General features: G+C 44.9%; 1 protein-coding gene across 3 annotated transcripts in view; it reads left to right on the plus strand.

Annotated features, from left to right (window-relative positions):
- Positions 1 to 14,450, plus strand: part of TBC1D30 (TBC1 domain family member 30) — a 117,982-nt gene that overhangs the window by 40,742 nt on the left and 62,790 nt on the right. The window contains exon 1 of one of the 3 annotated variants that reach the window (XM_078768041.1): positions 1,069 to 1,432. The exons of the other annotated variants lie outside the window; for them this stretch is intronic. Coding sequence (XP_078624167.1) covers positions 1,201 to 1,432 — 232 coding nt within the window. The 5' untranslated portion in view covers positions 1,069 to 1,200. Of the gene's footprint in view, positions 1 to 1,068; positions 1,433 to 14,450 lie in introns of those variants that run through there. 3 annotated transcript variants of the gene reach the window in all.

The following is a 14,450-nucleotide window of genomic DNA, read 5'->3' on the forward strand; positions in this document are numbered from 1 at the left end:
CGACACTTCGCTGATATAACCTCGAACCATCCTACTATCTCAGCAGCAGTGTATGATTCTGTAACCCCATTTCCAACTCAGCCCTTTATTCTTGATGCTGTAACCGAAATACTATTTCAGCACGAGGTTCATAATGCTGTGACACCCATATTCATCATCAGCATTTGGATAATGATGCTGGAATATACCACTCTTCCCTTGGATGATTCAATCAGGAGTACACTACCATCTCACGCCATCGCCCAACCCTACCCAGGAGTTAACCCCAATTATCCCTACCTAACCCAAACCTTTAACTTTCTTTCAGTTACTGTGTTTCTTCTCTCTCTCTCTCTCTCTCTCTCTCTCTCTCTCTCTCTCTCTCTCTCTCTCTCTCTCTCTCTCTCTCTCTGTCTCTGTCTCTGTGTCTGTGTCTGTCTGTCTCCCCCTCTCTTTTTCCCTATTCATTAATTCCCTTCCTTGTGTTCATTCCTTCACCTGTGGCCCCACGGCTCCACTGTCAGCACATTGACCCTCTGTTACCTCTCTTCCATGAGCCTAAATGTTGTACATACAAATAAATAAATACTCCTCCAGGATCCCTCTGTTGGCTACCGGTAAGGTGCCAACTATTTATATGACGCGTGCGGGGAAACGGTCCACAACGGGATGACAAGTAATACAAACATTCTGCCCTCAAGAGGGCGCATGCTGAGTGCTTCCACTGGTGAGCCTTTGATTCGTCATTCAACGTTTGGTTCAGCCCAATGTGCGCGCCCAGCGTTCAGTCCGGACATTGTGCACGGTTCGCCTTCCTGAAGAAACGGCGACGTTCCTTTCTTTGGCTCCATTCTCAGAAAGGCCAGGCGTTTAATTCTTCTCTATAAATACCTGAATATATGTTGTTCTGAAGATTTTTCTGTTCCATTTGCATCTGAATTTTGTCATCATTTCAGATTTTATTGTTTAGCGTTGAGCTGTCTGTCTTACGGTATATATTTCGTTCTCTGATGGACACAGGGAATGATATCAAGTCTGGGATCGGAGACATACATTGTTGCATCGATAATTATTTTGACCGGTCTGTAGGTCTTGTCCCGTATCAGGGAACGCATTGACGTCATCATAGCAAGAGTATTTCTCAACGATCCAATGAGAGACTGCCTCCGTCGAAGCATCTGTGCAATCTTCACTTGTCATGGAATCAGTTGCCATTTGTAGATGGTGTCATGGGTGGTTAATTTCATTGTGGATCTGGTGTCCAGTAAGACCTTAAGGATGCCGCAGGTAGTAGCGGAGAAGTCCACAATACCAGGGGTCCGTGACACGAAGCCACCGGGGAAGGTCCAGGTTGTGCAGGGGACCTTGTTGGGCGGCTTGCTGGAAAGGGTGATGAAGAAACGAAATGGAGTGGCCAGGACTGCCCCAAGGTTGCTGTGCATGCTAGAACCAGGTAGGAGGAATGGCTCAGCCATTTATTTTAAAAACGATACGCGCAGTTCCACAGATTCTGTCTTCTGTGGATAAAATGCTACCTCTCGATCAAACGATGCTTTTGGTGACATTTATCACATCTTGGTTGTTTAGTTGTTGTTGTAGATTAGCCTCGGTCAGTTCTGCTTGAACAGACCCGCAGCATGGAGATAGCCAATTCATCTCCTCGCAGCGACACAAAGATCGCTCACATCTAAAATGGTGTGCTCTTACCTTCATGAAGCCAGGTCCATCATGTGTTGTATTGCATGTGGGGCAGCCTGGCAGACGTTGCAGGTGTCGTCAGTGGTGTTGGCGATTCTTTGTTTCTACTGTAAAGCTGTGGGTCTTGGCCACAGCAGAGGGGTAAAAAATGAAGATGATCACACTTGGAAAGTAATTTCTATGTGTCATCGATAGATTGGGGTTTGGTGCCCAATATACTGTTTGGGCCCAGGTTGTTGATTGTGTTTATGGTGATGTGGGTGAGGATGTGTTTTTCGTAGTTGTCGCTGATCAGTGGGGGATGTTTTGAAGGATGACACTGTAGTGTCTTTGTGATGTAGCTTCAATTTGTCTGTGTGGTGGTCTTTGGTTGGTTGGACATGTGGCATGGGTGATTAGGGTTGGCACTTGCAACTGCAAGGAACTGCGCACCTCTCATGTCCAAGTGGTCTTTGCTTTTTAGCAATTTTGCCTCTGTGTGTCGGTGCTTGATGGGTGGTGTAAATGTACAACCTGCGATGATGTGAAGGGCTTTGTTTTGTGTGTTCTGTAGGGTGTTAAGATGTGTGTTTGATAGGTTGGAGGACCAAGATGAGCTGGCGTAGTCAATGACTGATCTAATGTACTGTATATTAGTGATGCTGCCTTTGTGGTGTCCGAAGTCGGTGTCTGTAAATGTCTAGTCTTTTCAGCCTGGGTGTGCATGTTTTTTATATTTGTGATATGATCTGTGCACGACATGAATGTATTAAGTGACGCCTAGTGTGTGTGTGTGTGTGTGTGTGTGTGTGTGTGTGTGTGTGTGTGTGTGTGTGTGTGTGTGTGTGTGTGTGTGTGTGTGTGTGTGTGTGTGTGTGTATGTGCACATGCACATATATATATATATATATATATATACATATATATATATATATATTGTTGCGGTCTTGAGTTTTGGTAACAGTCAGTATAATAAAGGTTAAATTTCCCCCTCATAGTTAGTCACACAAGAAACATGTAGCCTCGCAATAGTGTAGTTATCTCTTAGTATTTGTGAGCTTAGTCCTTTTCCTATGTTAGTTCTGCGTTGAGTAGAGTCAGGAGAATAGGTCCTACATCTACTGACTATCCCGCCTCCCTAGCCTCATGCCCCTTTGCACTGCCTTTGGTTCATTTTGGCGCCAATTAACATGTTCGCCGCCAGTTCACGGGGCGGGACCGAATGAGGGCAGCAGAGGAGCTGACGGTAAGCGCGAGCCGCCAATCAGGGCTCAGAGGGTGTGGCGGCAGCACTGCGTCACAGGGCATGGTTGGAAGGTTCGGGGCGTATCAATATAAGCGGTTGCGCAAAGCCCCCAAGAGGACTGACGAGGAGGACTCGCGAGTGGAGAGCGTCAAATGACTCGCAAGTGGAGAGCGTCAAAGGACTCGAGAATTGAAAGAGGGCGTGAGCAGTTGGCACCGAGGACTCGCGAGCAGCTGGATTGAAGAGAGCGGTACGAGGACTGAGTTGGCATTGAGTGAAGAAAGAGGCGCATGAACCAGGATACGCGCTCATATGAAAGTAACGCTCGGTTGAGCTTGAAGCCGAGCCGCAGATAGTGCATTGAGTTACGCGAGTGATAGGGTGCTGTGTAACTGTCAGCCGCACTGAGAGACGTGTATTTTCCTTCCTACCTCATCGGCTGCCTTTTGTTCGGGAGACACGCTACGAGGATCCTTCCACCGCCTGCGTGCCTTCTTCGCGGGACGTGCTGGGACCGTGGAGAGCCGGACGGGGCCGTTCCTGGACGACCACGTCGGCGCATTTGGCCTGAACACCAACCTGCCTGCAATTCCCTGTGTGAGTGTGACGGGCCCGCGTCTGGGGGTTAAGAATAAGACTGATTAAGTGCTGCTCTGTGTCTCTGCATCTACCGATCATTGTACATACGTGTGGGAATAATTAATTAAACCTGTGTTCTTCCTTTCCATTCGATCGTTCTCATGATTTCCTCATTGGCTAAGCGTGGTACGAGTAGAACCGCTCGAATCAGGGTCCAATAATTAACGGTGACTGCACGGACCACGTGGTACGCAATCCGCTCGGTGTACCCAAAATTACACCTGGCTCGTGCGAGGCTTGCTTCCCCGCCTTTGTGGCGGCGCAGGGATTTAGGTACGAGCGAGGATTGTCCCGAAACCCTACCTTGCGTTTGCCCGGAAGAGGCGTTTCAAGTCTCTCGCTTCCGCCAAACCCAGGAAGAACAAGGGGTCTAATCCCCCCCCCCCCCCTTGGTAAGGGTAAGAAGGGCGGCGGAGAACCGTAACAATATATATATATATATATATATATATATATATATATATATATATATATACAGTGGACCTTGACTTACGAGTTTAATCCGTTCCGTGACCGAGCTCGTAAGTCAAATTGCTCGTATCTCAAATCAAATTTCCCCATTGAAATGCATTGAAATGCTATTAATCCGTTCCAGCCCGCCAAAAACCACACCAATTTTTTTTTAAATATACAGTATATATATAAATATCTCGCGCTTTATATTTCACCTGTATGCAGCATACAAGCTGGCAGGATGGCCTGGACTGGAGGTACACACACTTGACTCTAAAGTCTAAACTGTCCAGCCTGGGTTTGAATCCCGACCCAGCTATAACCTGTCATGGGTGAATCACAGGCAGGGTGATTCATCAATGGGTGTACCGCTAAACTGGGCGCCCCGTTTGCGTCCCATTAGTTGTTGGATGTTAAGGATCTCACCGTGTTTTCCACAAAGAGAAGGCGAGCTATCGCCGGCACTCTGAACAAGTTGACGGCAGAGATACTGTACTTGCACGGCATGATAACCACGTGTCGCACGATCTCTTGTCATGGTCCACAAGATTATCACAGAGAGGTGCAGCTTCCAGCGTTTCGAGATCTGATCCAGGCCTATCCAACGAGACCGGTCCCAGCGTTCTAGGCCCGGTGGTTGTCTCAGACGGACCCGACAACGGCAGTGTTCGTTTTAACTCGATTCGATTCGAGCGCCGACGTGCCGGCGAACAAAACCGGTCATATCTTTTGAACGCGTGGCTCGATTTTTACAAAATAAACTTTTTCTTGAAGGTCTGAACCGTGCGCTCAAAACGATACCGAGTTTGACCCTGAGAGAGCCGTTTTGCGCCGGCAAAGGCGCCTTGTGTGACGTGAGGACCACGTCGTGCTGCATAGATTATCATAAATTATCATATCATTATCGGCGGCGTTATATATCATTAGCGCTATACGACAGAGATACTGTACGTGCACGGCAAGATAACCACGTGACCGGGTGGCGAAAGCTCGTAACTCGGATCTCGGCTCGCATCTCAAAGCAATAAACTGCCAGAGTGACGGCTCGTATCTCGAAAAACTCGTAAGTTGGGGCACTCGTAAGTCGAGGTTCCACTGTATATATATATATATATATAGATATATATATATATATATATATATATATATATATACACACACACACACACAGTCACGTGAAAAAGTAAGTACATCCCATGTAAAGTTTTGACTTTTTCAACATACAGCTATTTGATCTTCATTTCAACAATATTGACAGATAAAGGTGATATAATATAACAAATATCATGAAACATTTACATTTTGTAGTCCATTGTATAATTTAAATAAACATAAATGCAAATTTCGCATGTGGAAAAAGTAAGTACACCCTTGGCTCCAATAGGTGGTATTGCCCGCTTTGGCAGAAACAACCTCAAATAGGCGTTTCTGATAACTGACTACCAGTCTCTGACATCGACTGGGAGAAATTTTTGCCCACTCCTCCATGCAGAATTCTTTCAGCTGTGCGATGTTTGAGGGGTTTCTTGCATGCACTACTCGTTTCAAATCCCCCCACAACATCTCGATGGGATTTAGATCCGGGCTTTGACTTGGCCATTCCAGAACCCTCCATTTCTTTCTTTTCAGCCATTCCTTGGTGGATTTACTGGTATGTTTAGGGTCATTGTCATGTTGCAAGGTCCACCTTCGGTTGAGCTTCAACTTTCCGACAGATGGCCTCACATTATCCTCAAGCACCCTCTGGTACAATGACGAATTCATAGTGGATTCTATGATGGTGAGCTGCACAGGCCCTGATGCAGCAAAGCTGCCCCAAACCATAATATTTCCACCACAATGCTTTACAGTTGGTATCAGGTTCTTGTGGTCAAATGCTGTCTTTGGTTTTCGCCAAACATATCTTCTGGGACTGTGGCCAAATAGCTCTACCTTTGACTCATCTGCCCAGAGCACATTGTTCCAGAAGTGCTGGTCTTTGCCTGGGTGTTCATTGGCAAACTTTAGTCTTGCCCTGATGTTCTTTCTGGACAGCAAAGGTTTCCTCCTGGCACACCTCCCATGTAGATCAAATTTGTGCAGCCTCTTTCTAATGGTAGACTCGTGCACTTTGACATCAACAGTGGCAAGAGCTACCTGTAGGTCCCGTGATGACATTCTGGGGTTCTTCGAGACTTCTTTCAGCATCTTGCGGTCTGCTCTCAGGCTGAACTTGCTGGGGCGGCCTGGCCTGAATAAGTTGGCAGTTGTTTGGAATCTTCTCCACTTGTAGATGATCTTCCGGACAGTTGAATGATTGATTTCAAATTGTTTGGAGATCTTTTTAAATCCCTTCCCAGACTCGTAGGCATCTATAACCTTCTTTCTGAAGGCCTCAGAGAGCTCTTTTGATCTCGGCATGGTGACGCCGCACACTTCAACAACAAAGAGCAAACCAATGAGGTTTAAATAAGACAGGTTCCTCCAAGATCCTCTAACGATGTTCCAATCATTTGCACCTGATCTGGTGCCCCTGATTCAAATTTTAGGTATTTGAAGTAGTGATAAATGTCGGGGTGTACTTACTTTTTCCACATGCGAAATTTGCATTTATGTTTATTTAAATTATACAATGGACTACAAAATGTAAATGTTTCATGATATTTGTTATATTATATCACCTTTAGCTCTCAATATTGTTGAAATGAAGATCAAATAGCTGTATGTTGAAATATGTTGAAAAATTCAAAACTTTACATGGGGTGTACTTACTTTTTCACGAGACTGTATATATACAGTATATATATACAGTGGTACCTCGGCTTACGAGTTTAATCCGTTCCGTGACGGAGCTCGTAAGCCAAATCGCTCGTAAGTCAAAGCAAATTTTCCCATTCAAATGCATTGAAATGCTATTAATCCGTTCCAGCCTCAAAAAAAAAACACCAATTTTTTTTGTTAGGTGCTTTTAAATAACAAAAATGTACTTTATAAATAACAAATAATGTATAAACAAGCACGACCTCGTATATACTGTACATAATACAAGAGAATGTAAAGAAATAAACTGGTTTTATTAAGCAGAGGAGAAGAGCATGCCAGGTGAGGTGTGCGTGTTGTCGACTTGGCGAGGCAGTACGATCGTACTCCTTCTACGATATGTACGATTTTGAAGCAGAAGGAGTCCATAAAGGCTATAACGCCAGCCAAGGGCGTTACGATTATTTCAAAGCTCCGGACCTCTATCCATGAAGATATGGAGAAGTTGTTGTTTGTGTGGTTGAAGGAGAAGCAGCTCGCAGGAGATACCGTGACCGAGAGCATCATGTGTTTGAAAAGATTGAAACTCGGATATCGAGCACGGACCACGAGGTGTTTTTTCTTTTTTCTTAATCTCGGTTTCAGTGAACTTTTGCTCTGTGCTCACGTGTACTGTACCTGTACCTGTAATGGTACGTCAGAGGATGGCACCTGTTGTCATCATATTAAGTGCAAGATGTTCTGCATCGTAAGTTGGTACACCGTGGTCTTTCGGCGGTGTTTAAGCCGGCCGTCTTGGCTTCTGTCACCATTGGCATTGAGTCTTTCGATGTAGGTAGGTCGTTGTGTGCCGGTGCCTTGGCCGAATTCCTTCATTGCTGCATTGTTAGCTCACCTGGTTTTTTATACCACATCTTTGGTTATCGGACCAGCGAATGACGTCATCTCCTCCAAAGTATGGCTTATTCTCACTTGTCTTGGACGATCTTCTACTTCTAGCCTTCCACCGTGCATTTGGTGTCCACTGTACTTACTGTACAGTGCCTGGTAAAATTGATGTAATGGGTTTTTGACCGTCATGAACCGTCATGAACCGTCAACCGCCATGAACCGCCATGAACCGTCAACGCCATGAACCGCTAACACTCAAAAGCCCATTTATCGCGCCTTATAAAGCAAAACGCAAACCGAAAGCCATGCCTCTCAAGCGAGGCGTGCTTCCGTGGTCACGTGATCCACAGGTGTAGCTCATTATACCCGCACGCGCGACACGCTTTGGCGGTCACGTAACCAGCCACTCTGGAGGCGGGGATCCCCGCCGATGACGTCACCGGCTGGAGCAAGGAGATTCCTCGCTCATGTATTTCGACGATTGCGTGTTTTATATCCAAGCAGAGATGCTTTCACGGCAAGATAACCGCGTGACCGGAACCGGAAGCCACAACCGGAAAATTCAAAAAAATAAAATTTTTTGAGCTCGTACATCGGATCTCGGCTCGTATCCCAAAGCAACAAACCGCCCGAGCGACGGCTCGTATCCCGAAAAACTCGTACGTTGGGGCACTCGTAAGCCGAGGTACCACTGTATATATGTGTGTGTGTGAGGGTGCACATGCGTGCATCACAGACCTCTCAGATCTGCGAAATCTCAGCCCCCCCCCCCTCCTCCACTCTGGTCCACCAAATCTCAGATCCTCTTCCACTCGAGTATGCCAAATCTCAGGCCCCGCTGCCACTTGGGTCTGCCAAATCTCAGGCCCTCCTTCCACTGAGAGAGAGAGACAGATAGAGTTGTTCAGTGTGATGTGTGGTGCAGCTCTATGTTCCTTGGTGCAATTTGTTTAGAGTGATTGTTGATTTTGAAGGCATTTGAGGGATTCGTCTGTTGATGGTGAGACAGGTTGGTCGGGTGCTGAGGAAGGGTTGAAGTTGTGCTTTGACGGTGTTGATGGTGCTTTGAGTAGAGGGCGAATGTGCCGTGTGGTCCAAGGTGTTTCAAATGTACATTGGAGGTGTTGGCAGGGCCAGTATCCTGTGAATTGTTGATGTTTATGATTATTTGTGTTTGTGCTGGAGTGAATGATGTGATGGTGTTGTCGACTTGGTAGCTGACTTTGCATCTTGTAATACTTCTTTCCTCTCATCACTTATGTTTGCATAATGGTTTATTACTCTATGAGGATGTTAGGTTGTTTCTCTGATGGTATTGTTGCCGTTATGGAAACCAGCCCCAGGGAGTTACATTCAACACATATGGAATCCTGAGTTAGTTATTCCTGAGTTAGTCGCAGGTTGTGACCACAATGCAGTCATTCTTGTTTTAACTAAGGAATGGCTGGACAAGTCAGCTCACTAGTTCGCCACTTTGGCCACTAGTCATCGCGAATCTGCTGAACTTTGGCCATGGAAGAACCTCCGAGAAAGCAGGAAATGCCATTTCTGATGATAAAATTGCTGTTCTTTTTGTGTCTTTCATCTCCATATGTGCTTGCCATACCACAATCCCATATGACATGTGAATATTGTGCATTGGAAATGCCTTCCGGAAAGCGTTTGTAAACTGTACGCTTTCAAACCTGCTAGATTGTGTATTTTCCTTATTAGGTTCGGAATAGTATGTACTTGATAAATAGACGGGAAGTTCTGCCCCACTAATTTGCTCCCAATGCATAGCCAACTCCCACCCACGGTTTCACTTGGCTGTATGAAATAAGTAGACGGTGCGGAGTAGAGAGTGTGGTTGCCTCGTTAAAAGAACCAAACCACCAGTAAGGTAACGCGACTATTAAGAGCGAGGACCCTGCTAGGTTTGGTCGCCTCAACCGACATCCGTAGTTGCTAATGAACCCATCGGGCCGTGGAATTATCCATGGCTGACATCTTCAAGGACGGGGGATGAGTGGCAGGACCGAGCTCACCAACCCCTCCCCCCCCCCCCCATTCCTCCCCCCCCCCCCGCCCCTCATTCTCTCCTCCCTCACCTCCCTCGTGCATTCCAATGCGCTCACCCCAAACCCGTAACAGTATGTTGTCTGTGGTAGTTATGGCTGCATGTGAGGGTGTTATGCCACTATTCGAGTTAGTGATGCTGTTTTACCCAGGGGGCCAAACCCCAAAATTTTCGGAAAGCAGACATGGGCTGTTGTAAAAGGTTGTGCCCCAGAAATCATATCTACATGTGCCTAGGAACACAATCTAGGTCAACAACCTTGCCAACAAGCTGCTGGAAATTTGTAAGAGGCACACAAATGTTGCGCATCTTTCATCATCATCATCATCATCGTCATCATCATCTTTGCGCATCCCTACTTTGTGCAGGGCCCAATATAGCTGCAATTTCATGCACAGGCAAATAGTTTGACTGGGTAGTTCGAATCCACAGTTCAGGCAGATCCTTCAACAGAGTTGCAGCATAGTACACACTTGAAACAATGATATCAGTATCATTGGCATAGATGATAACAGCTGGGCTGAGACTGCTGAAGTGACAGGCTTTGTATAAAGCCATTTGGTGCGAGCATTTGTGTTGAGTGTTATGCCATCAAGACCACTGTCTTCCTTAGCGTCAGCATTATAAGTTTGCTCTAAAAGCATATCAGGAGATACACCATTATGGCTCCCATCTGCTCTCCGACCAACAAATGCTCCATTCATCATAGCTTCATGCACCTCTGGAGCTGTGTCGTGTAGTGTTTTCATTTCAGACAAGTAGAGTGGCAATGACTGCTGACCATATTTGTAATGCCCTGCAGCTGTTAAATAGGGAAGCATTCGAGCTGATTCACACAAATGCCCTCGCCAATTACCTTCCCGTTGGTGGTAGATGAAGCGGAATAATACATCTGACATCTCAAGGAAGTTGAGCCAGAATACAGCAGTTGGTAAGGTGGTGAGAGTCTCCTGGAATTTCAGCAGGTGTTGCTGAAGTGCTACAAGCTGTGAGTGGCATTCTTGGATGGACTTCAATTGTTCAGTTGCATCTATAGACGTATCGAACTGCTTCTTCAGTGCTGCCTCAATGGCATCTATCCATAGTCGGGTGTCTTCCTCTGATATCCAGCTTTCAAATGCTTCCCAATACAGATGCCATACAGCTTCATTCAGGATTTTAATGGCATGCATAGACTGGTAATAGTCTGCTTTCTCTCCAAAGATCTTCTTAGCTGTCCCTTCTTGGCACATTCCTGCTGTTACAAGAAGATCTTCCACACCAGAGTCCCTCATAATCGTACAGACTGCTTTTAAGTAGTTATGAGCCTGGTGGAAGCCTCCCAAAAGCAGGATTACCTTGGAAAACTCATCTTTGTGTTTGTCCCTGATGGCCACTGCAAGTTCATATGTGGCCTGGTCTCCAGTGATGACAGTCCATGTATCTCCAAGTGCATGTGATGTTTGTACAAGCCGTGTCATCTCTTCCTTTAGCACAGCAGGATCCGTTGGTAAAGCAGGTATGAGAGGGAGGTATGCAATCCGGCTGGCCTTGTGGTGTGGGAGTAACTGTGCACAGAATGCTGAAAAACCAGGGAGATCAGGATCCCCTTCATATGGCACATGCAGCAGTTGTGAAGTTTTCACTTGTCTTCCAAGTCTCCAGAAGAGCAGCATTTCTTCGGCTGTCTCATCAGATGCAGTTTCCAAACTGTTAACATCATCAATGTTGCAAAGTGATCTAGAATTCCTTCTGTCACTGGCTGAAATGTGACAGTTAGGGATATTTGTTTCAGAAACACCTGAAAGGGTCTTTTTCCTGCTTAACGATGAAGTAGGAAGACTAATATTGTCAGGATGAGTGATGAGGGTACTACTCATGACAGGATTCTCAATTATAATGGCTGTGGTGGCAGTGAAAGTCCCACCTTCTAATGTGTTTTTCTTCCAATCCAGGTTGTCCATTGCATAAACATGTAAACTTGCATGATTATGCACCATAGCTTCTGGGACAAACACCCCATTCTCCTCAACCTGTTGCATGATGTTGATGGTTTTTGTTGTCAGTTGGCGCTGCAACGTGTCATAATTGATTCCTAGGCCAAGTCTATTGTTCAGAGTGATCAGTGACTTGCTACGTGTCTGGTTATACACATAGTAAGCTGTAGCTACACTCAAAGGAGTTGGCACTGCTGCTACATGTTGCATAAGTTGCTGCGATATTACAAGTGCTTTCTCCCTAATTGCCAGATGAAGTAATGATGAATCTGAAATATGGGATCCAGACTCTTGGTGCTTTTGCCCTGCTTTGTCAGAGAGCAGCATGGTTGTGAAATCAAATAAAGTTTGTGGAACAATTCTTTCAGCAGCTGCAAAAGAAATTTCAGTAAACTGCTCTGATTTTTGTTCTTTTTTGCACTGCTTAATATCAGCTCTCAGAATTTTAGCTGCACAATGCATTATTTGCTGTTTTTCATCAATCTGATTCTTGGCCTCTAACAACCTCAGTTTTTCTAGAGCATCTCCTAGTGGTATGGAGGAAGCACAGATAAAGCCAGCGCCAGTGCTTTGGTTGATAATTGAAATGCGCTTGCCAAACCATTGTTGCAATTTCCACTTCAAAGTTATTGATCGATACGAGTCTGCAGTTTTGACATCTAGCTCTCGAAGAATTGCCCGATACTGATCCCGAAGATTTTTCATAAAAAAGCCACACTTATTTTGGAAGAGTGATGTCTCAAGCTGTTCGACTAATCTTTCAAATGCAACATCATAGAGATTTTGTGTTGGACTGATAGTGGGGATGCGTCTAGCTTTAAAAGTATTCATGCAGGGTGTATGGTAGCAGATGTCATTGGCAACCATATCAAAGCCTTGACCAATTAGCCTTTGCAAGATATCTTGTCTCTTCAGCTTTTTGGCTTGATCAAGGATTGCATGTTGGCTGGTTGTAGTAGACACTTTACAGGTGGGCTCTTTCCCTCTATACCATGTCTTATTACAGATGACACAAGTGTTCTTGGCTTCAAATCCTGATGTGGATTGTCTTGTGGTATGAGACCCAAGAGATGAAGTTTTCATAGGGTCATCAGCCGCTGGTGGTTGCCCTCCTAGATTCCTTTTTTCTGCCAGTTTGTAACTTTTTTCATTCAGGTACCAGTTCCTGCATTTTACATGCCATTTAGGGGAATTTTGTCCAACCCAGTTTTCTTGGGTAATGTCACTTTGTAATCTTCTGTGAATATGATCCCGTCGACAGGACATAGCCACAAGAAGCTTTTCTGTTGATATCACCTGGACATTATTAAGTCCTTTCATTGATGGTTCTTGACATATTAGACATCTGCCATAGTCTGTGTTCCAGCCATCCTCCCGCCTTTTCTTTGGTTGTTCCAGTAACAGTGCCTCTTGAACCAGCCTCTTCCCAGCTTGACTGGTCATTTTTCTCCCGGCTGTGTTATCTGAAACACAAACTAATTCATTAGACATTGTAGTTAAAAGTGCAAAGGAGTATATATATTAAGAACACAACTTCACTTGGAGCAAATCTCATCCAGAAGTGCATGTTGATATTATTTCACACTTGTCTGAAAATGAGTAAATATTAAATCATTCATAAAAATCAGCCATACAGCAAAACTCTGTCAGCTGTGCACCTTGATCCTGTATGGGGAAATCATAATAGCAGTAAATTTACATATGTAGCTTGTTTGAGTCATTAATATCTGATATTTCTTTGATATAGAGCAGAAAAAGCCACTGCTGCTGATAACCAAAAAACGCACCTAGAGTGGTATTTGAGTTAGATCACATATAGGGTGATACTACATTTCCAGCAGCTTGTTGGCGAGGTTGTTGACCTAGGTTGTGTTCCTAGGCATGTGTAGATATGATTTCTGGGGCACAACCTTTTACAACAGCCCATGTCTGGTAAAAACCCCCTTGGCCTCCTGGGTATTTATGAATTTGTAGATGTGTTTGCTGTTGGTCGAGTTGTCTAGCGTGTATGGAATGGAGTGCCAGTTCTGTGGGGTTTTTTTCGCGAATATTTACCCCCACCACCAAAGGTGGATGGAGGTTATGTTTTCACCCCTGTTTGTCCGTTTGTTTGTTTGTTTGTTTGTGAACAAGATATCTCAAAAGGTTGTGGACAGATTCGGATGAAATTTGGCAGAGATGTAGCGTATGTGACAATGATGAAATGTTTAGATTTTGGTGAAGATCCGGATTCGGATCCGGCTACTAGAATTTTAAAAGTGATTCATCACCTTCAGTGATTCTTTAAGTGATTCTTTGGGAGATAGGGCCAAAAACTATACGTAGCAGAATGTCGCAAAAAGTTATGGATGGATTTTGGATGAAACTTTGTGGACAGGTTGTGTGTGTGCCAAGGAAGAATCGATTCGATTTTGGTGAAGATCTGAATATTGGATTCGGATATGAGAATTATTTAATTTGTTAAGTGATTCTTCAGCATTGAGAGACAGGGCCAAAAACGAGGGGTACATCAGGGTATGAAAGACTGATTCCTGTGATTGATTTTGATTAAATGTGATTTTTTTTCCCCCTTTTTTCTCCCCATTTCATTAAAAGGAAGCCACAAACACGTACGTGTTCCGTAACATATACTGCCCAGCATTAGCACCATCAAATTTGCCAAAAACTTGCATGGTTTGAATCACACGCCATCACCAAACTGTCATACCACAACAACCACTATCACGCTCTCTCCACAATCACCACAATACCAACACCACTAGAAGAAATTAATGCACAAATATTTATTACC

Source organism: Myxine glutinosa, chromosome 1 (assembly GCF_964187855.1).
Source record: "Myxine glutinosa chromosome 1, kmMyxGlut1.1, whole genome shotgun sequence".
In the NCBI taxonomy this organism is placed as follows: domain Eukaryota; kingdom Metazoa; phylum Chordata; class Myxini; order Myxiniformes; family Myxinidae; genus Myxine; species Myxine glutinosa.